At 41.4% G+C, this 22,332-nt stretch overlaps 1 protein-coding gene across 1 annotated transcript; it reads left to right on the forward strand.

The window, feature by feature from the left end:
- Positions 1 to 652: 652 nt before the first annotated feature.
- On the forward strand, positions 653 to 21,756 carry PIK3R4 (phosphoinositide-3-kinase regulatory subunit 4). The gene is made up of 19 exons (XM_034064043.1): positions 653 to 1,557; positions 2,627 to 2,760; positions 2,928 to 3,510; positions 5,748 to 5,882; positions 7,594 to 7,815; positions 8,500 to 8,673; positions 9,870 to 10,015; positions 12,081 to 12,284; positions 12,501 to 12,702; positions 13,280 to 13,479; positions 14,407 to 14,617; positions 15,565 to 15,730; positions 16,397 to 16,561; positions 17,242 to 17,453; positions 17,717 to 17,848; positions 18,796 to 18,896; positions 19,693 to 19,781; positions 20,206 to 20,314; positions 21,149 to 21,756. The coding sequence occupies exons 1-19, from the start codon at positions 828 to 830 to the stop codon at positions 21,317 to 21,319; spliced, it is 4,086 nt and encodes a 1,361-aa protein (XP_033919934.1). The 5' UTR covers positions 653 to 827; the 3' UTR covers positions 21,320 to 21,756.
- The last annotated feature ends 576 nt before the right edge of the window (positions 21,757 to 22,332 follow it).

Raw genomic sequence — 22,332 nt, forward strand, 5'->3', positions numbered from 1 at the left:
CTGGGCTTCTCCTTGCTCTCAGAGATCACAGAATAATAGAATAGAATCATAGAATAGTTAGGGTTGGAAGGCCCCTTTTTGTTTCATTCTGAGCTTGCTATTAAAAGCCTTTTTCTCCTATTTCAGATACATTAAAACCTGTCAGGATTTAGACCTAGTAGTGAAGTAACCTAAAGAAACCTCCCCACAGGCATCTGATGCTAAGCATTAGGACAAGGAAGCAAGGCAGCTCTTGTTTGCCGGGCCAAGAGAAGGTCCTGACTAATGCATCTGATACCCATTTCACCAGCGTCCTAACCTCCTCCCATCACTTTCTGATCCACACAGCTTGCACTGCACCCGCACCAAGCTCGGGGAAGCAGATACGCTGAACCCACCATAACTCTTCCCTGACATTGATGAACGGGCAAAACCCACTTATAAGCTGCCCAAGCGCATCCCTGTTCCTCCTGCCGCCGTCCGTCTTCCCCATTACAAAGCACACAAGAAGGACGATTCCCCCCCAGTGAACCCAATCCAGCAGAGGGTACCCAGGGCCCCTGGAGCGCCCATCAACCCAAACCCCTCCGCTTCCCGAGCGGGGAGGCGGGCGCAGCAGGATGCGCATCCCGCAGGATGTGAGCTCACAGCACCGCCCCTTCCCCGTCCGCCTCTCGGTGCCGGTTCCGCCGCCCGCAGTCCCCCTCGCTGGAGCCGGGCGGGGGGATCCCGGCTCTGCCTCCGCTGCGGGGCCCCCGCCGGGCTTGGGGGGCAGCGGAGGAAGGTGCGTGTGAGACCCGTGTGTCGTTGCGCAGGCAGCGGAGGGAGAGCCGTGGTGCGGGGCCGCCATGGGGAACCAGCTGGCTGGCATCGCCCCCTCGCAGATCCTCTCGGTGGACAGCTACTTCTCGGACATCCACGACTTCGAGTACGACAAGAGCCTAGGGAGCACCCGCTTCTTCAAGGTGGCCCGAGCCAAGCACCGGGAGGGGTTGGTGGTCGTGAAGGTGTTTGCCATCCAGGATCCGACCTTACCCCTGACGAGCTACAAGCAGGAGCTGGAGGAGCTGAAGATAAGGCTCCACTCGGCACAGAACTGCCTTCCCTTCCAGAAGGCCACCCTGTCCGAGAAGGCTGCAATGCTGTTTAGGCAGTATGTGCGGGACAACCTTTATGATCGGATCAGTACTCGGCCGTTCCTGAACAACATTGAGAAAAGGTGGATCGCTTTCCAGATCCTCACTGCTGTGGACCAAGCGCACAAATCTGGAGTCCGCCACGGGGACATTAAGACAGAGAACATAATGGTAACCAGCTGGAACTGGGTTCTTCTAACTGATTTTGCCAGTTTTAAACCGACTTATCTCCCTGAGGACAATCCTGCCGACTTCAATTACTTCTTTGACACATCACGGAGGAGAACGTGTTACATCGCCCCCGAGCGCTTTGTCGATGGCAGTATGTTTGCCACGGAGCTGGAAAACATGCGGGACCCTTCAACTCCTTTGGTGGACTTGGCAAATAGCAATCAGCGAACAAGAGGGGAGTTAAAACGTGCAATGGATATCTTTTCTGCAGGTACTTGGAGCCATCAGGAGAGACCAGTGTGGTGTTTATGAGTGTCAGGGTGCAGACCCAACCCCAAACCTTTCATTCACAAAGTACACAATACAGTAAGCTACATAACTGAAGTGCATCACCATGTTATCTAAGAAGGGAAACTGCAAACTGGCCTGTTATGGTTCAGCTCTGCCCTGGGAAAGAGATGGATGCAAGGCACAGGCCATCACCACCCTGTGGGTGAGGTTACAGGGATGTATAGTGTATGCCTCATGGGACCCAGGGCGAGGTTAGTCAGTGGTTCACCTAAGGTCTAGCTGCCTGGGGACTGAGCCAGCTTTCAGTTTGGCTGTATTGGCTTTAGAAGCCCCTTCTCTTTCATTTTCTCCCCAGGCAGGAAGTTGGATAACTAAGTAAGCTCCTGGCATACTCTCCTTCACAAAGACTTGCTATGGTCAGACTGGGGGGGTCTACCTTGAGTCTTGGGCTTGTCTTGAGCAGTTAGAAAGCCATAAGTTTGGTTGGGTTTTTGTTTGCATTTTGTTTTTCTTAAAGTGATTGAAGATCTGAATTTAAAGGTAATGGTTACTCCATGTTGCAAGCTGCTCTTATGGCCAAACTCCCAGGGCACTTCACTAATAAAGCAAGATGCTGACTGTTGGGAGCAAACTGCAGGAGTGGGACCACTGAAGAGAACATGTGTCATGTAAATGATGGGGGGGCTGTGTTTGGAAGTCGTGTTGTTACTCACTGAGCTTATAAGCTTGTGTGAATGAGTATATGCTGTGTCTTAGCATCACTGTGGAAGCAGAGGTTTTCTTTGCCTTCTGTGAAAGGACAGTGTAGTTTTGACCTACTGCCCGATCTATGCTGAATTACTGGTGCTCTTCTGCCACATGACAGTGATGTAGGTTCCTTTTCTGGTGGTGTGTTTTCCAGCTGGCAGGTGGCTGAAGGCACTGCCCCATGTTTCCTGACTGCTAAGAGTCACGTAGCATTTATTCTTGTCTGCACATAGAAAGCAAAACTAAAGTATTTATAATCCTCTGACATGTTTGACTTTATGGGGTTTTGTTTTGTTCCTCAGGCTGTGTAATAGCAGAACTCTTCACAGAAGGTGTACCCTTGTTTGATTTATCTCAGCTTTTGGCTTACAGAAATGGCCTCTTTTCCCCTGATCAAGTCCTAAACAAGATTGAAGACCGCAGTATCAAAGAACTGGTAAGGATGGACTACAGCTTTAGAATCATTTCTGTGGTCTGTTTGTAGCTTTTCCACCTTCTCTGGTGACAAACTGCTGATTGCTTGGGTTTGGGTTTGGGTTCAGTTTGTATTACAAGTGTTTAAACCTTTCTCTCCTATTCCCTCCTATTGCTGCCTGTCTCAAGGTCACTCAGATGGTCCATCGTGAGCCAGATAAACGTTTAGCAGCTGAAGATTATTTGAAACAGCAACGTAACAATGCATTTCCTGAAATATTTTACACCTTCCTTCAGCCTTACATGGCCCAGTTTGCCAAGGAAACGTTTGTATCAGCAGATGAGCGTATATTGGTCATACGTAAAGATCTGGACAACATCGTTCACAATCTCTGTGGTCATGATCGCACAGAGAAAGCTGAGGGAGAGACAAAAGAGAATGGGCTGGTTATTCTGGTGTCTGTGATAACCTCCTGTTTGCAGACTCTCAAATACTGTGACTCAAAACTGGCTGCCTTGGAACTGATTCTTCATTTAGCACCAAGATTAAGCGTAGAGATTCTTCTGGATCGCATTACTCCTTATCTGTTACATTTCAGCAACGACTCTGTGCCCAGGGTGAGGGCAGAATCCGTGAGGACACTAACCAAAGTTCTTGCTCTTGTCAAAGAGGTGCCACGCAATGACATTAACATTTACCCAGAATACATTCTGCCAGGTATTGCACACTTGGCCCAGGATGAAGCCACCATCGTCAGACTTGCATATGCTGGTAAGAGGAAATCCAGTCAAAACTCAAAAGCTTCAGGTTTTCTGTGTGTCCTTAACTGTTGTCTCCTCTGCTCAAAATCATCACATAGCTTGCTGGTTTTGGTTCAATAGATCTCCCCAGAAGTGTCAGAAATGACTGCAGGTAAAGACACCTGTACTCACTTAAGGTTGGTGGCAGCAACTAAATGATTAATGTGTTGAACACTTAACAGGTGAGTTTCCAGTGTAGATGTGTACCCAAACTAAATAACTACATTTTAAATAGTTGACAAAATGTGTTTGCTCTCTGCTAGATGAGTGAATGTTTTTGTTGTGGGTTGTTTTTTAATTAACATTTAGTCTTCACTGTAGTTTTGCACATAAAAGCAACTTGCAGAGTGTGTACTTTGGGCTAGGGCCTGGATATAGCACACAGAAGGTCTGCCTACAGATAAGGAAAGGGTGAGAGTTTAGGGAAGCAGCCTTGGCTTTATTCCCTGGATAAGCAAGAGCATAATAAAGAGGTCTTTATGGGGCTAATGATGTGAACAGAGCTTTCTGAGCTTGCCCACCCTTTCCTGCTTTTATTAATCTCAGTTGACATTTCATTAGCTCAGATTGTTTGCTTAGAGTGGCCTGATTGAACAGAATAAATATGAAACTAAATCATCTCTGTGTTGCTATGCTCGGAGTTATTTTCCCACAAAAAGAAATTTGATATTCAGGGGCTGAAATTACAGTATCTGCTATGTAATAGGCTGGCTTATACCAAAGCAGATGTTTTCTTCATATATTACTCAGATATGAGTTCTGCCTGGTTTAGAAAGAAGCTTTATGCCCATATTTGTTACTTACCACGTACCTCTATTTGCTATGACTAGCATATTTTTAAGTGTGTTGCTTTGTGTTTGATTGAGGTTTTTTTGCTTTGCTTTGGTTTGGGGGTTTTTCCCCCAAAAAAACATAAATGCAGAATCCAGCTGAAAATGTCTCAGGTGATGTTTTTCTTTTGTTTACTAAGCCGATAAAACTACTGATAAAACTAATTATTAAAGATAGTGTATGGTTAATGAATAGAACCGATTGCTTCTGGTCACCTTGATCTTCCACATTTAGGTCTTTGTGAAAGAACCATATTTTCATGTCTCGCTTTTATGTGTAGATTTAAAAACAAAATGTGTGAAATTACATATGAATTTTTAAATTAAGTAATATCAAGCTGAAGTTGTTAAATAAGCTGAAATAGAAGAAACAAAATGCAATCTCTTTTATGCAAGTGCAAAAAGGCTACAGGTGTCAATACCCATAGACTCCAGTTGCATCTGCTTGCACAGAGGATTCTGTCTGTGTTCAGTGCTTTGACTTTATTTTCAAACCAAGTGCAGCTACAGTATTATCTGAACTTTGAAAATGCTGTTTGGACTGTACATGGTCAGGTCTGATAAAGTTGCCTTAATTTCAAATGGCTTTTCTTTTAAGAAAGCAATTTAAATTTCAAATATATATATATGTTTACATATATGCATATACATATATGTTTAAAGGTAGCCTAATACTTGAGTTAACATGTGTTCCTATAGGACACTTCTTGGAAATGCTCAGACTGGTGACTTGATCTGGGCTGTGGTCAGGCTCCATTGGCACGCTGCTGTTGTCTTGGCCGACACTCAGAACGGCTGCTTAAGCAGGACCTCTATCTCAATGAGATTACTCCTGTGCCAGCACTGGCCTGACCCATATAATATAACCTGAGTTGCTTCAGCAGATTCCAAACAGTGCAGAACAGTGCCAAATAACATGAAGAGTATGGGGACAAATGTTTTAAACCCAGAATCCAGCCCTCAAGGGTAACCCTTAGGATATGTATCCTGGCATGGTGGTTTGTTGTTGCTCTTCTGTTGCAGTTTACCACATGGTCATGTTAATTAAGTTAATTGACCTTTAAATTTTATCAGGTTGTTTAGTCATGAGCCTGAGATTAGGTGGCATTTAGGGCTAGTTCTAGAAGACTGAAGTTAGTCCTTGTTACACTTGTTTTCCTTCCCACAGACAAAAGTACTGTGTAATTTGAAGTACTTGGCAGTTTTGCTGGAGTTAGGGTCAGCAGAAGTGCATCCCCCAAAGCGTGTTGTGTAATTTCAATCTCATTTGCCCATCATGACCAGTATTGTCAGTGATGATGATCTCACATCAGGAGGATGGTCAGACTGGTGTAAACTGGCAAAGGACAATTCTTAACCAGACTGTTTTCCTTTGCAGAAAACATAGCATTGTTGGCAGAAACGGCTCTGAGATTTCTGGAGTTAGTGCAGCTGAAAAATCTAAATATGGAAAATGAACCAAGTGGTGAAGAGATGGATGAAACATCTCACCCTAGTGATAACTATGACACAGGTAATGTCACTTCTACTTGCCTTACCTGCTTATAATAGCAAATTATGGGCTAAAACTCCTACTTAGCACTGATCTTCCTCACACCTTAAAGTTTAGCCTTCCTATTAAATGGGGAGAATGCTTTGTTTTGACCAGTGTCAAAGCATGTGTGTTACAGTTTCATGCAGTAAAAGACACCTCTGTTCTGAATATTGTACAAGACAAAAAACTATATAAAGGAGCACATTTTTCTTCTCCAAACCTTCTTAAGGCACCTGTGATGCTGGCTGCCTGGTTGCCTATCCAGCTCTACTCATTTACACCCGTAAACAAGTCAGCTGCAAAAACATGGCTGTATTCCAAATCCTGCTTCCATTGCAAGCAGTGCTAGCTTTCTAGCAAGCACTGCAAGCAGTGTTAGCTTTCAAAAGCCTGTCAAATTCTGGCACAGTCATAGTGCTGTATTTTGCAGGCATTCTTCCCTTTCTGTCCTTATGCCTGGCAATTCCTGTCTCTCTTTTTGAGTGAAGGTGCTGAATGTATGGATGCCACTGGGCAGTATCACTGCTATCTGTGCTACTCTAACTGTGTCACAGAGAATTAATCAAAACCCTAAGGATGGCTTTTCTTTTTCTTTCCCTTGGAAAGGAGAGATGTTAGTAAGTGACCTGGGTGGCAGCTGCAGTGCCATTTAGTGGGCATGGCTTTCCAGAGCAATGCTGGATCAGTCTTCTAAGCTGGGAAGCTTCACATAAGGCATGGGATGCTCAGAAATGCTGAGGAGTTAGAGAGGAAGACCCATCATACAGGCTGTGTTTTTAAGAAATACTGTCCCCTATCCCTCAAAATATGCCCGACATGAAAGAAGTAACCCAAGGAAGAAAGAAGTTTGGGTACTTCTGTGCACTTTACTCTTTTAGAAACCAGCCATGAGAAGTTTAAACCCAGAAGGCAACTTTTACATCAGAACAGAGGGAGTCCTGATAAAAAGCAAATCAGCTGATCATCTGACTGCAGGCAAATGGTAATCAGCCCTGCAAAGCTGGGACAACCGAGTGTTTGAGAACCTCCTTGTGCAGCTGTCAGTAATAGCCAGTGCATTAACAGTTACGGTTTTTCCATGTAATAGAAATGTTTTCTTAGTTGCATCATGGAGTAGAGGCAATGGGCAAGGTCATCTTCAAGTTTTCATTGGTATTGTTAGGGTCACTGCTGATATTTAATGAAATTGGATGTTCTTGCTTTTTCATGTGTTGTTTATTCCTCTCTGTATCCTTAATGAAGCCAATCTGTCAACCTAACTCAAGATATACTGTTATCAGCTCATGAATTTTTAAACTGATAGTCAGATAAACATATCACATCAGAGTTGCCTTGAAGCATTTTATTTACTGTTGTAACATTATCACTGACTTATTCTGATGCTTCTTCACATCTGCATTTCACCTGTATATCTAAAATGAGCTGGATCATCTTAGTTGAAGTTACAACGTTCTTAGAATATATTGATCTGGTAAGAATGTCTTATGCTTCTATCCATTCTTGCTTTGCCACCACCTTATGCTTAGTCTGAGGTCTTTGGGGAACCAGTTGTTGAAATTGCTGAGGTTCTCTGGTGTTGTCCATCTTGCTGAGTCAGCTGTTTTTCAGTGTAATTCCTTTAGCAGCAGGTAGTGCACATGCACATATTGTTTCTCTCCAACCCAAATGCTCACCCTGTTGTCTCATGCAGAGTTGCAAGCCTTGCATGAAATGGTCCAGCAGAAAGTTGTGACATTGCTAAGTGACCCGGAGAATATTGTGAAGCAAACACTGATGGAAAATGGAATAACACGTCTCTGTGTCTTTTTTGGGCGTCAGAAAGCCAATGATGTTCTTCTGTCTCATATGATCACTTTCTTAAACGATAAGAACGACTGGCATCTTCGAGGAGCTTTCTTTGACAGTATTGTTGGTAAGTGTTTGGTTTCAGCTAAACAAAATGGGGAGACATAATGTCAATTTTTGCATGCTGAAAGCTGTTAGTCATACAGGAATTCTCTCTTATGAAGATTACTACAATTTATAGGAAAATTGTTGAATTATTGGGTGTAAATGTTTCTTTGGGGAACAAAGATAAATATCTGAACTAAAAGAAAAATATATTTGTATTTATTTTAATACAAGTGAGACTGAGGCATTTAAGTCTGGGCAAGATTAACATAATCAGTCCAGTATGCAGATCAGACTTCTCAAGAATCTGAATGATACAACCACTGCTAAGTTAAAAGACAAAATCCTGCTAACACAACTATTCATTGTTGCTTACTTGTCATTTCCATGTACAAATGCAGGCACTGCATCCCTTAGGAGCACTGCTGGTTTTGCCTTGCTGTTGCAGACTTCTGCTGGCCAGCTGTGTGCTGACATCTATGCCTGGCATCTGGAAGGACCTCTGCAGGCACAGGGATCTGCTTTTATCAAGCAGTTTTCAGAATGCTGGTCTAATTTTGAATGGAAAGAAGCTTATTTTTCTTCCCCTAATGACCAATAATCTATTTTGAGACATCTCTGTGGGATAGCTGTTTTAAACCCTGGTGAGTGAGGAATGGCAAGGAAGTGCTACTGTGGATATTTACATCTTTGTTTTATGTTTCAGGTGTTGCTGCATATGTTGGCTGGCAGAGCTCATCAATACTGAAACCTCTACTTCAGCAGGGTCTCAGTGATGCTGAAGAATTCGTCATTTATAAAGCCCTCAATGCTCTCACTTGCATGTGCCAGTTGGGGCTCTTGCAAAAGCCCCATATTTATGAGTTTGCTTGTGATATCGGTGAGTTGGAGCACTGGAGAATACATTGTTTTTCCTAGTTAGGAAATCTTAGTATTATAAGATTATTAGATATCTCAGTATTACATAAAGTTTCACTGTCAGCTTAGCTGTCCAATATACTTACCTATAGTACTGGTTTAGAATCTACACAAAACTGTGTGAATGAACTATTGCTAGTCAGAGCATGGGAGTGCTCATAACTCTTACAATATTGATTTTGGTGAAGAAATTAGAGGTAGCTTCTCTGATTTTTATATAGGACAGCCACAAACAACACTTAGTCCAAAAGCTTTCTGCTTTAAGATCTTTACTGCTTTTCATTACAACCTCCTATAAAGGAAAACTCCTGGTTACTTCTGGAAGTTGATCAGGCACATAACTGGTAAACTCTTAGCCATCAGCCTTTGGGTAAGGGGGAATCCAGTCCTTCAGACAATAAATGATCCTTTCTCATCCTATTTCTAACACCATAAAAGCTCATTGAACTCAATAGAGTCTTGAATAGAGTTGGTCTCCTTCCTTATCAGACTTACAAGTTTATTTTAGATGTGCCCAAGATTTACCAGATACTTATGGAAAGGAAAATACCAGCTGATCTTTTGAGATGTGCTCTGCTTCTTCCTAATGTTACGGCTTTTCAAATGCCATAACATTATGGGGCAGGTGATCTGTGACTGTGTCTCGTGACTAGATGCAGTCCTTTGATTACAACTCCTTAGAACCTACATAGAGATACATGAGATAGGTTTCTGAGTCTGATAATCTTGCAATATAAGTAGTGACTATTCAAGGCAGAGAGGGGGAGAAGGAAAGAATAAAGATCTACTTAAAATGAAAAAGAATAAAAAATAATCACTGACATTAGGATTATCTATAATAGCCCAGAATAAGGTTGAGACCTATTTTTGGATTAGTCTCCTTTGCAAATCTGGAGTTGACAACAAGGGATTGAAATGAATAAATAGGAAAAATACGCTTTTGGGGCAACAGCAAGGAAGCTGAGCAGCATGGACACAGTGAAGCCCATGAAATAGTTTTCTCAGTATGAGTGTTTTAATCTTGGTGCTCTGAAGGAAGGTTCAGTTTTGGGATAATTCTAGGGGAAGGAAATGACATTGCAGGCTGCCATATACAAGATGATTCCCTCTTTTTAATATAAATGATGTATTTTAATAGCCTATTATTTTTCTTTTCAGCACCTTTCCTGTGTCATCCTAATCTTTGGATATGTTATGGTGCAGTTGGATTTATCACTGTGGTAGCACAGTATCTGAATATTGCTGATGTCTACTGCAAGCTAATGCCATACCTCCATCCCTTTATCACACAACCAATAATACAGGTAATAATTCAAATGCTATTAAAGTGAATCTGTCTTGGCTAGTCATAAATCTTAAGTCTGCCTTGGACATAGTCCTGGCCAAGATTAGTCCAGATTTAGGGTTTTTTTCAAGTAAGGTTAGAGGCAGTATTTTTGGAGCTCACTTGGCAGGTATTGCCACAATGGCCATTGCCTTTCATGTTTGAAAGGCTGTTGTCTCAAATCTGTTGCAAATTGCAGAACATTTTACAAAGCTAAAGGTCAACAGATATGCCTTTGGTTTAAGCCCTTCTCTGCCTTGCTTACAATCAAACTCTTGCAATATTGTGCTAGTTTATAGGAGGCTGAAAGTCATGAAAAGTTGGCTGTGAAACAAGTGTTTCTGTTTTCTGCTTTCATCTTCAAGACCAAGTATTCCAGCCCTGCCCCACTAACACATTTGACTGTGGGTCTGACCCTCTGAAAACAAGGGCAGTCTTGTTAGGCAGCGATTACCATGCTTGTAACTTCAGCAGTGCTACTGCCAAGGGCAAGGGCAGAATGTTCAGCATAAATGAGTTAAGTAATTTAATAACAGCGCATGTCTAGGAATGACCTGCATGATGCTGGTAACGTGTTCATATTTGTATCCTATTGCATATAACTTTAGGACCTCTAGAATGCATCTCTCAGGTGTTTAAATAAGAAACAGATGCAGTACTTAAACACATGATGCACTTTTCAGCATAACATTTTCTTGTGAGCCAGGCAGGTGGTAACCTCACTAAAAGAATACTTTTTCCTCATTTTCATCTCCCTAGACAGCTTGTGCAGTGTTTTGGGCATTGATTGATACATTTCTGTCTTGTTCACTCCCTGCTTTGTTTTAGTATATAAGTCTTTTCTTTACTATGCCACACTAAACATAGTAAGCAAGTAGGGGGTAGTATTGAGTTGAATCATAATAAAGTCCTCCGTTTGGACTCATTTTGAAGTTGTTTTTCATGTAGATAGTCAGCTATGAGATGTGTGTTATAGGAATGTAGTCTTCTGACACTGATGTGAAGAAACAATTGCAATCCCAACCCCATCATCTCCCATTAGTTATTTTAAGTATTCCAACCTTTGTACAATCATTTATATCATCATTTTGGGCCTAATTAGGTTTAGCTGTTTAAATGTGGGACTGTAACTGGGGACCTATTTCCTGGATATGGCTTGCCTTCCCCCTGCCATCTTAAGACCTATTCTTTAACCAGCAAAGATCAAGTACTAAAAAGTATAAACTCAAAGGAATGTTGGGGCTGCAAGTAGTATGGATTGTATGCAAATGTTTGTTCAGACACATTCTATGGACACAAACAGACACTGATTTGCCACCTGGGAGGATAGAAACTTGTCTGTATTTTCTTCTGTTTCAACAGTAATGAACACTCTTTAGTAGCAAGAAACTACCCTAGTTAGCGATTCTAAACTCATCAGTTTCTTATGATTGTTTATTAATGTCCCAGTGTGCTTTTGAATATTACTTAATTACATGCTTGTGCATCCTCATTCCTTTGTATACATAGGAGGAAACCTGGTAATCTGACTGACACAGGGGAGGAGCTCTTCTACTTGGTGTTTTTACAGTGTAAATAGGCCAAAGAAAGACAGTTTGAAATATGTACTTGTAGCAGAATTTTTAGTGCTATCTAGCAATAGCAAGTTACCATTCTGAGATTGCTGGGAGAAGAGGAAAAGAGAATGGAGAAAACCAGATGTGGCCAACATGGGTCTTACTTTCAAGAAAGGAGAGAAATTGAGTGTAGATTATTTACACAGTGATGTGCAATGATTTTGAAGTCCTACATGATTTTTTCTTACTGTATGTTTGAAACCATCTCTCCAGGACCGAGCTGCAAACTGGTTTTTAGAACATGCATTCAGGGGAAGAGATTAATTTTTGTGTCATATTTGCAGTTGTCCAGTTACTGACTTTCAGGGTAGGAGAAAAAAGATGCAAACACTATAGACATGAGGTGACAGTGTTTACTGCTAGCTTTACTCATGTTTATGTGGATATCATCCTCCTCTGCATTGACTCATCTTTCCTTTTGAATTGCAGATAGATAAAGAAATAGTCCTGCTAAGTGTACTTAAAGAGCCTGTCAGCCGGTCCATATTTGATTATGTCTTAAGATCAAAGGATATCACAAGCCTCTTCCGACACCTTCATATGCGTCAGAAGAAGAGGAATGGTGCTCTCCCTGACTGCCCACCCCCAGAGGACCCTGCCATTGCACAGCTTCTGAAGAAGCTTCTTTCACAAGTAATGTTTTTTCATTACATACCTCGAAAGTCAGGCTTGGGACACTTGGGTTCTGGACGTCTCCACACACCCAAACCTTGTCATTGGTACTGTGAGGGACTCTCAGGCTGAGGTTCTGATCCTGCAGTGTGCTCTCTCCTTCCATTTCTGAGCCAGAAATTAATGCTCCTGCTTCTTACATCTTTATTATAAATAACATTTTCTTCTATTTTGTAGGGGATGACTGAGGACGAAGAAGACAAACTGTTAGCACTGAAAGACTTTATGTTAAAGTCGAATAAAGCTAAAGCAAATATAGTGGATCAGAGCCATCTGCATGACAGCAGTCAGAAAGGGGTGATTGACTTGTCAGCTCTGGGAATAACTGGGAGACAAGTGGATCTTGTTAAAACAAAGCAGGAGCCTGATGACAAGCGTGGTTGGTATATTTTGTGGCCTATATAAAGTACAGCCTTTCTTTCAGGGTCAGGGAAATTAAGTCTTTCATTTACTCAGCAAGTGTTCTCAGTAATTCAGCCTACACAATTATCACCATCCTTACTGGGTTTGCAATAAGAAAATAACTGCTGCTGTTTGAAATGTGAGGTGGTGAAAGACAGGCATGTTTTGCCCCTGAGATTTAAATTACTTTGCATTTGTATATATATATGTATATATATATATATATATTTATATATACAGTATACACCGTTTGTTTAGCAGGTTGTGACAACCAGGGCTCTAGTGACCCATTCTATCAGTGTAAATTATAAAGGTCACACAATCTCTGCTTTCTCTCAAGAAGCAATGAGCTCTAACATGTATCTGTGTCAGCTGGTTTAACCTAGCAGTAGGGGATTCCCTATATAAAAAATAATAAACAGGCCTATAAACATTGGACTTGCAGGTAGTCTGAAAGTATTGACCAGCCTTAGGAAATGTTGTCATGATAATGTTTGGATTTTGGGGTTTTATTCTCTTCTACCACCTCCTTCCTCTCTCCTAACTGTTTATAGCCAGAAAACATGTAAAGCAAGACTCAAATGTAAATGAAGAATGGAAGAGCATGTTTGGGTCCCTGGAACCAACAAACATCTCCCAGCCCATATCCAAAGGACATGGGCAAACAACTGATCCTGAAGCCATCCAGCCTGGGAAACCACTTCGTTCAGAGTCCTCAGCTGGCATTTGTACCACTTTATCATCCTCTCCACAGGTATTACTGAAAAACACTGTTTTCATGTCTTAAAGTGATTCAATTGTTTTAAAGCCAAATGGGATGTGTCATTTTTATTTGGAGGTTATTAGACACTGGTCATGGCATTCTCTGGTGTCTTCTGTAGTACAGTAGCTGACTTTCAAGTTCTGAAAGTAGGAATTGAGAGTAGGGCAGAAGTAAGTTTAGTCACTTGAATAGAAGAGCTTCACTGACAGGTAGATGCTTTGCAAGAAGGGATGGGGCTTTGTGAATTAGTCAGTCCTTAGGTAAGCTCTTCTAGCAGGCAAGACTTTCCCTCAAATTGCATACCCTGCTATATGTTGTGAGGAAGAGATGCCATGATTTTAACTTGGAACTGGTGTATCACATCACAGCTGCCTTTAGGCATCCCATACCTGTAATACTTAGTACTGGCTAGAGAAAGATAGGCTGGAAGTCCTGCAGGCTGTGGAGGCAGCTGAATACTGTTTCCTATTTGGTTTCTAGTTGCAGATTAACTTCTGGCTTCAAAGCAGTGTCCACTCTGAACTAAGGGGAAACACTTTACACTTCACACTTTTCTTTTTAAAGCCCAGTATAAAGAAATAATTGTTTGAGAGCTAACCTGTAATTCTATCTTGAGAGCTATAACTGCTTCTGTAATCACATAAGAGGTGTGCATGGCACAGTTTCTACAAATAGAATACAGAACAGACTAGGCAAACAGGGTAGAGTAAGTGAATGGTTAAGCTAATAGTAACAATTGTCACTATTTTAAATTGTTTTAATGGAACATTAATTCTTTAATGCTAGTTTATTGCTAGTTGGTTCAATTACAAAAAATAAAAGCTTTTTCCATTTCAGTGTGACCCAGTAATCTTAAGAGCAAGATCTATCTGTGTGTAGAACATAAGGGTTATATTTTGAAGTATTTACCTCTTCCAGGCATCTGATGGGGTGGTTGTTCAGCCCAGGAAACCGACCATGCAGGTGCTGAGCAGCACAGCATCCCCATCTGCACACCAGTTACGCATCACCACTTGCAAAACTGAACTTCAGCAGTTAGTCCAGCAGAAGCGAGAGCAATGTAATGCAGAGAGGCTTGCCAAGCAGATGATGGAGAATGCTGAGTGGGAGAGCAAGCCCCCACCTCCAGGTAAATCACAGGCCACTAAGGTGGCTATAAAAACCAATCTATTTATATAATTTGAGTCAAAACGTCATCATCTTGAGGGAAAAATGTATAAGATGAGGAAAAGAGCAAATTATTAGATTAGGGAATTTGCCTCCTATGCACAACACACATTTGGCAAAATACATGCATGACCTATGGAAGGGATCATGGAATGTAGAACTTTACCTTGCAGAAACAGACCCAAGCCACTGGTCTGAAGCCGAGGTTGCATGTTCTGTCCGAGTGAGTTTTCTGTTTGCAGCCAGGTATATGGCAGATCTGGTATATAACTTGCCATCCTGCAGCAGCCTCCCCTTGGTTTGGACAAGGGGAGAATCACTGTGTTGGGAGGTGAGAAATGTATTTTGCCTGGGGTAGCTCCAGATTTTTGGCCATCCTGTGAGTATTGTAACCTCTTGGCCAGGTTTTCTTACCACATGGCACACATACTGGGGTGGCCCATTAGAGCTGCCCTTCTTACAAAGAAGCCTATCCCCATTAGCAGTGTGACAGTGACACAGTGCCCAGCCACAACAGAGTATGCTCTCTCACACAGATGTGTGTTCTCGTACTAAGTTGTTGCATTATTGTTCCTTCTTGCTCCTCCTCTGGAGCAACACTGAGGTTTTGCTGATTGTCAGCCACTCTGGGAGAAAACAGTTTTAAATCACAGCCATATTCCTATGGCCACAACTTGAATTTTGAAGCTCCAAATCCCTCTCCAGCATCCTTGTAGGCCCCTTCAGACACTGGAAGCTGCTCTGGGGTCTCCACGCAGCTTCTCTTCTCCAGGCTGAACAACCCCAGCTCTCTCAGCCTGTCTTCTCATGGCTTCATATATTATGATACAGCTATTGGTAGATGAGATCAGGGAGATTTTTGCGTTCCTAATTAGACACCAAATTCCATGGGTTTGTTTCTCCCTGTAGGATGGCGTCCCAAAGGATTGTTGGTAGCTCATCTTCATGAGCACAAATCTGCAGTGAACCGTATTCGAGTCTCTGATGAGCACTCCATTTTCGCCACTTGCTCAAATGATGGCACAGTGAAAGTTTGGAACAGCCAAAAAATGGAAGGAAAAACCACTACAACCAGGTAGCTTGAAAACTCATGGGGTTTGGGGGCTGCTGTTTTAGGAATGCCAAATAAAGCAGAGCTGGAAGCAATATATGAATCTCTTGTGAGTGTGCTGGAGATACTGATAATGAAATACACTGATGTTCTCTTTGGCATGCAGCTATAAAATGCTAGGTTTTGATTAGTTAACAAAAGCAAAAAATCACTAGCAAATGCAGTTGCAGCTGTGGTAATTATGGGCTTTTTAATCTCATTTCTATACATGCATAAATATATTCTGGTGCTGCTGTTTAAAGCCATCTGAGGTTTTTTTGAAGCACAGGTGGTGTGGTGTGCTGCTTTGATACACCCCTAGGATAGACTTTTCTTTTACTGGTAGGCAGATGTGTGCTTCTGCACCTGGAGACTCCTTACCTAGAGGCTTACAGATGCAGAGTTAAGCTTGCAGAGGCAGCAGAGGCTATGTTGCTTTCTTATTTTGGAACACTTAGAAAATGTTATGTAAAAAAGTGTTATTTTCACTCTGAAGATGTTACTACATTACCAGAATGTAATGGTTCAGTGAAAATAATGAAGCATTGGTTTTAAGTAGGTGTTTGAGAGAAGGGTTTTTAAGTGCCACCAAAAACTGCCTTTTTTATCCTTATTTTCCCCCTCCTCACTCTCTCTTTCTGTACTGTTTAGATCAATTTTGACATACTCTAGGATTGGAGGACACGTAAAAACACTTACATTCTGCCAAGGATCCCATTACTTGGCTATAGCTTCAGATAATGGTGCCATCCAGCTTCTTGGTATTGAATCTTCAAAGCTCCCTAAATCTCCTAAAATTCATCCCATACAAAGCAGGTATGTACTTAGAGCAGTTAAATCTCACTGCAGAGCTCAAGCTGTTACTATATTCCTCGGTTAGATCCCTTGATTTGCTCGGGGCTTCCTGCTGGCTGAGGCCCAGGCTGTACTGGAAGGCTGTAATCCATGATCATGGATTCATACTGCTTCATACAGAAGTGTTGAAAGGAAACCCTGCAGGGCTGAGAATTCATAGCTGTAGGTTATCGATGCCTCCTGTGTCACTGGACTTACTATGAGCCTAAAACAATCAGTCCTCAAGTTCTTTTATTTATGCACTGAGATTGGTAGTTTCTTGCCTCCTCTGTTGGTATGTTAATACTTACAAAGTGATTTTGGAGGTTCTCCTACAGGTCACTAGATAAATGTTTACAGATGTACAACATGTGGTTTGGCCTCAGAATTTTTTCTTCCAGGCTTTTAGCATAGAGCTGTGTTTATGTTTGCAAAGAGCCACTGACAGCCTTTTACTAGTTCGTAGAAGGCTCACAGGTCCTCTTGGCAGAGGGACTTAAAAGAGCATAAGCATCTGTTGTACTAAAATCACAAATTGGTTTCTGGCAGATGCCTTGAGAAGTGACATGAAGAGGAAAATGCTCAGCATTAGCTATTGGAAGAAGTCTTAAACTTAAAGGGAGTAATACCTATTTCTAAATGCATTTATTCTTTTAATCCAGGTCCTTAGATCTGAAGGATGATGGCTGCGTGGTAGATATGCATCACTTTAATTCAGGAGCCCAGTCAGTACTGGCTTATGGTACAGTTAATGGATCTCTGGTTGGATGGGATTTGCGATCTAGCAGCAATGCTTGGACACTAAAACATGATTTGAAGTTAGGCCTCATAACTTCATTTGCTGTCGACATACACCAATGCTGGCTGTGTATTGGTAAGCCTGTATTTCTTGTTAGCCTCTCCCTCCCCTTCTGGTTTTCTTTTACAGTAACTATAGCTCAACCTTTTGATTGATCTCATTTGCCTAGTATATGCTTTTCTGAAACAAGAGGAGAGAACCCCCCCATCTATATATGGAAATTGTTCTGACCTTTAATGCTTGAGGCTGAAGTCTATCTCCATAGGAATAGAGCACAAGGAGATGAGCAACCCCCCTTATATTTATGCTTCTGATTATGGCGAGCTTTCTCTCACCAGGAACAAGCAATGGTACCATGGCATGTTGGGACATGAGGTTTCAGTTGCCTATCTCCAGCCATTCTCATCCCTCTAAGGCCCGCATCAGACGTCTGCTCATGCATCCTGTCTATCAGTCCTGGGTAATTGCAGGTAAAGGATGTCTTAAACTTGCTTCACTGTTGCAGGAGTTTGCTTCTGTTTAGTTTCTGCTTCAAGCCCTAGGTGGAGTGTTTTTATTGCCTTGCAGTTTTTCATGTACTGTGCTTGGGGAGAGTATAGTTGTGTTCATACTTGTGTTCTGCCACTGCTCTTCCTGGTAGTGTTAAGCCATTATGAAAATTACTAACACCCCTTACAGTTCTCATCTTCTGAACACTAGAGGGTCACTTCATGTGTGCTGTTTACCACATCACTTTTCAAGGACGAAGCATCATAAAAGATAGAACCCAAACTCATGGCATACATTGAAGTTGATGGGAATTCTGCCACTGCCTTCGGTGCCTCTGTAGAGCAGAGAATGAAAGGCTGTCTCATTCCAATCCCCACATGAATTTAACACAGCTGTGTCATGGGTTAGAGCTTTTAAGAATCTCCCAATGTTCCTCATTTAGTATGCTCACAACTGTGTTATTCTCACTGCATGTAGCACTGTTACATACTTCTAAGAGTTTGCGTCAGGAGTACATTCTGAAATGGACAAGTAGCTTAAACTAATCCTGCAATAATAACATTTACAAAGTTGCTGTAAGATGAGAGTAACTTGAGTTTCATATTTTTCTTTGTCAAAGAAGGATGAGAAGTTAACCTGGGGGGAAAAGGGAGGTTTTAATACATTTTAAAGGGCTGGAGATTAAAGCAGGTTTCATTTAAACTCCTGAAATTAGACCCTTTTAGCTGTAGTGAAGCTGTTTCCAAGTGGTAAATGGAAAAAAACCATGTGCATGGCTTTAGTGCTAAAGTAACAGCAGCACAAATGCTGCTAAGAGCAAGGTGAGAGTGTTTCTATGTTTTACCCTCTATATCATGTCAGTAGAACAGGTAGTGAGAGCCAGCCGACCTGGTTTATATTTTATGCATTGGCAATATCTTTCCTGTAGCTGTTCAAGGCAATAATGAAGTCTCCATGTGGGATATGGAAACTGGTGATCGACGCTTCACTCTGTGGGCCAGCAGTGCACCTCCTCTTTCAGAACTGCAGGTCTGGTTTCCTTCTTCTTCAGTTTCAGTTGTGTAGCCAGGGCTAGAACAGACTCACAGCCAAAGCTCATGGTGTGACATTGTACTTACTTTTACATGCTATTTCTGGGATTGTGCATACTTCTGTTAGCATCTGCTCTTTGCACATTCTTTCTGTAATACAATGCCACTACTATACTGAACTGCTAATTTACAGCATGATTTTGCTCTTCTTCGAGGAGCTAACTGGGGAAGGAGCAATCTGGGATATTATTGTTCTTAAAACACAAATACATACACAAAATGATTGCAGCTGCTTCTACGCTGGTTTATAGATCTGGAATCTGTGATGGTTAGGTAGATCTGGAATCTACCTAAACCTGACTTTGTCGAGGCTATAAAGATTGCAGGTTGAGTTTATTTTAGTCATGCCTTTGCACGGGAAGCTCTACGATTCAAGCTAGTTTTCTATTGTATATCCATCCCTTAATGCCATCATACCATAAAAATTGAACATCCATGTGCTTTTCAATATGATTTGCCTTCCTGTTCTTTTAGAAATAATCATTTCCATCTGCTATTGAGAATGTAATTTCCAAGATTCCAGACAAGTATTAAATCTGCTGCATTGCTCTCTAAAATGTAGGCAAGCAATTTACTTTAATATATTAAGATGTGGCCCATTAAAGTAACATGGCATTTGTCAGAAAAATTTGGGAATTGAGTGGACGAATGTGGCAAAGAATGAATTCCTTTTCTGAAGCATGGTGACAGGTATTGGTAATACATTACTTTTATATCTCCCTTTTTTCTATTAGCCTTCTCCTCACAGCATCCATGGAATATACTGTAGCCCAGCATCTGGTAATCCCATATTACTGACAGCAGGCTCAGACATGAAAATAAGGTAATAAAACTAACAATGATATTGTTTGACACCCTCCCCTCCACCCCTGCTGCTGTGCTAAGTTTTGCCAAGTATTGCCTAAGTAAGCTCCTAGAAGTCAAAACAATATTGCTGAAGATGTGTTCATTTAGTGAGCATCAGTAAGCAGAGAGAATTGCTCTCAGCAAAAGTAGTGCAAAACTTGGTGCTTCTCTCAATAACATGTACCCTTCTGTAAAGTTCTTGATAGACTGCACTGGCAATATAAATATGTGTAAGCTTGATACAAACGTTGGTTTCTATGTACACTTTTGCACTGAGTGTAGAAGGGAAATAACACTTGCACCCACTCATTTTCAACATAAGAGCAAAACAGCTTTTAGACAGCTATATTAACATGATAAAATTGAGCATCTCAGCTTAATTTTTGTTCCTTTGTGTTTAGGTTTTGGGATCTTGCTTACCCGGAGAGATCATATGTTGTTGCTGGAAGTTCTAATTGCCCATCTGTTTCCTACTACAGGAAGATAATTGAGGGCACGGAGGTGGTTCAGGTATTTTGCTTTGTTTAATAGGCATCTATTTTCCTTGCCTTTTGGATGGCCCCATGGGTCGTGTTAATTACATGGTAGCTTTAATTATAATTATCTTACTTTTATCTTTTACGGATGGTGCTTTCCTTGTGTTTTCACACAGGTACATGTTTCTTTTGGATATTGAAATCTGGTGTTTTAACACTTTTGACTTTGATCAGTCTTTGGGATGTCTCTTGTGTAGGATTCAGCAAGACAGTGTGAGATGTACTGACCCCAAAATTATATGGTAGCAGAACTTTGTGGGTTTTATTACACACCTGAGAGTGCCTTTTGGAACTGACAGTGTTGCTAGTAATTCAATAATCACTGTGTTTTGTTCCAGTTCAATTGAATGAATTCAAACATGACTGGAAGAAAAGTCAGTGAGGGTCTACCTGTGCACTATGATACTTTAGTGCTGCTTCATCTGAAGTTCTTGAACAATTACATTCATTCTATTGAACCAGTTTTACAAAACCTTTGGGGAGATGTATGTGTCACTGTAGCTTCTTTTTCCCCTATAGGAATATCAAATCTTAGTAGTAAGTGTAATTGAAATAAGTATGAGGAAATGTATCCCTAGCTACAGCTGTAATGTCAGCCCAGATTAAGAATTACGTTGTGTGTGATGAAAAGAAATGAATCAAGGAGTAATAATAAGAAAACTATCCCAGGGTGGAAGTTTTAGTGTTTGAGTTGTTTGGTTTAAGAGTTTGTTGGTGTTCTTACACTGAGAACCCAGTATGTGTGACCGTTCCCTTTGCAAATGCTCACCCTTCTGTAAAGAAGATTTCTCACTTTGTTTCTGTACAGGAAATTCAAAACAAGCAAAAACTGGGGCCCACTGATGAGACCCCTCGGAAAGGTCCAGAGTCCCTCCCAGTTGGACATCATGATATTATCACAGATATCGCAACTTTCCAGACTACACAAGGGTTTATAGTAACTGCATCAAGGGATGGAATTGTTAAAGTGTGGAAATAGAGGTTGCACTAATATATAGGATGTAAATATTTGTAATAAAGAAATTGTGTTATAATGAAGTTTTCAAGGACTGTTTCCAGATCATGGAATAGAAAGGTCTTTAAAGACTGCAAAGGTGATGATAAAATTGGTTATCTGTATCCTACCACCCTGTTAGCACTTCTTAATCACTTCTTTTAATAAAGATGTTTTGTATCTATACCATTTCCACAACATGCCAGTCTATGAAGAAATCATAGCCTGGGTTTGACTACATTGTTCTTTAAGAATCTTTCAGAAAACAATTTAAAGATGTCCCACATTATACATTCTAAAAGGTTCTAAAAGCAAAGAGCTGATAGAAGTACTTCAGTGTCTGACTGCTATGTTCAGTCTATGTTCAGTGCACTAATGTACCTGCACATTCTAATAACTATAATAAAGTCCACTTGAGCTTCCCTCTTTGGTACCTGGGTTTCTTTATAACCTCTGCAGTGTCTCTGGTCCAAGCTGCCAGTGCCATTGGGCTGCTAACTAGTTTGAGATCAGCTTAACCTTGCATCAGATCCTTAACTGCCCCCTTGCTCCCACTGCCCCATGCCCTCACATTGCTCCCACTGCTTTTTGTCATCGCAGGAGTCATGGACAATGCAGAGACGATCAATGTGATCAAATGATTGCCAAAGTTTATTCAGATACAGTGCTCCTTTTATACCCTTACACCCTTAGGTTTCTTATGTAACAGCCTTGGATACTGAGCTCTAACTGGTTAGTCTGGAGGTTACTACTGTTTACAAAGCTAACGTTTATAACTTGTTATAATTGTGATTAAATACCTTACTCTAAAAATACAGTGGGGAAACTACAACCTTGGCAGGGATCGTTCTCTGCACGTTTTCAGTGGAAAATGACAGAGGCCTAACAAGACAATTGCCCTTGCTTATGCCTACCAAGAATCTTACATTACAGTAACAAGGCTCAGGGTATCGGGATCGCTCACTGCATGGCCTTGGCTCTAAGAATTCCCACGGCTT

This window comes from Melopsittacus undulatus, chromosome 1 (genome assembly GCF_012275295.1).
Source record: "Melopsittacus undulatus isolate bMelUnd1 chromosome 1, bMelUnd1.mat.Z, whole genome shotgun sequence".
Taxonomy (NCBI): Eukaryota; Metazoa; Chordata; class Aves; order Psittaciformes; family Psittaculidae; genus Melopsittacus; species Melopsittacus undulatus.

Bases quoted from the DNA above. Each gene is read 5' to 3' on its own strand.
- PIK3R4 (XM_034064043.1), top strand. From the start codon at position 828: ATGGGGAACCAGCTGGCTGGCATCGCCCCCTCGCAGATCCTCTCGGTG. The intron at 3,511-5,747 runs GTAAGAGGAAAT...TTTCCTTTGCAG, and splicing joins CGTCAGACTTGCATATGCTG to AAAACATAGCATTGTTGGCA. The intron at 5,883-7,593 runs GTAATGTCACTT...TGTCTCATGCAG, and splicing joins TAGTGATAACTATGACACAG to AGTTGCAAGCCTTGCATGAA.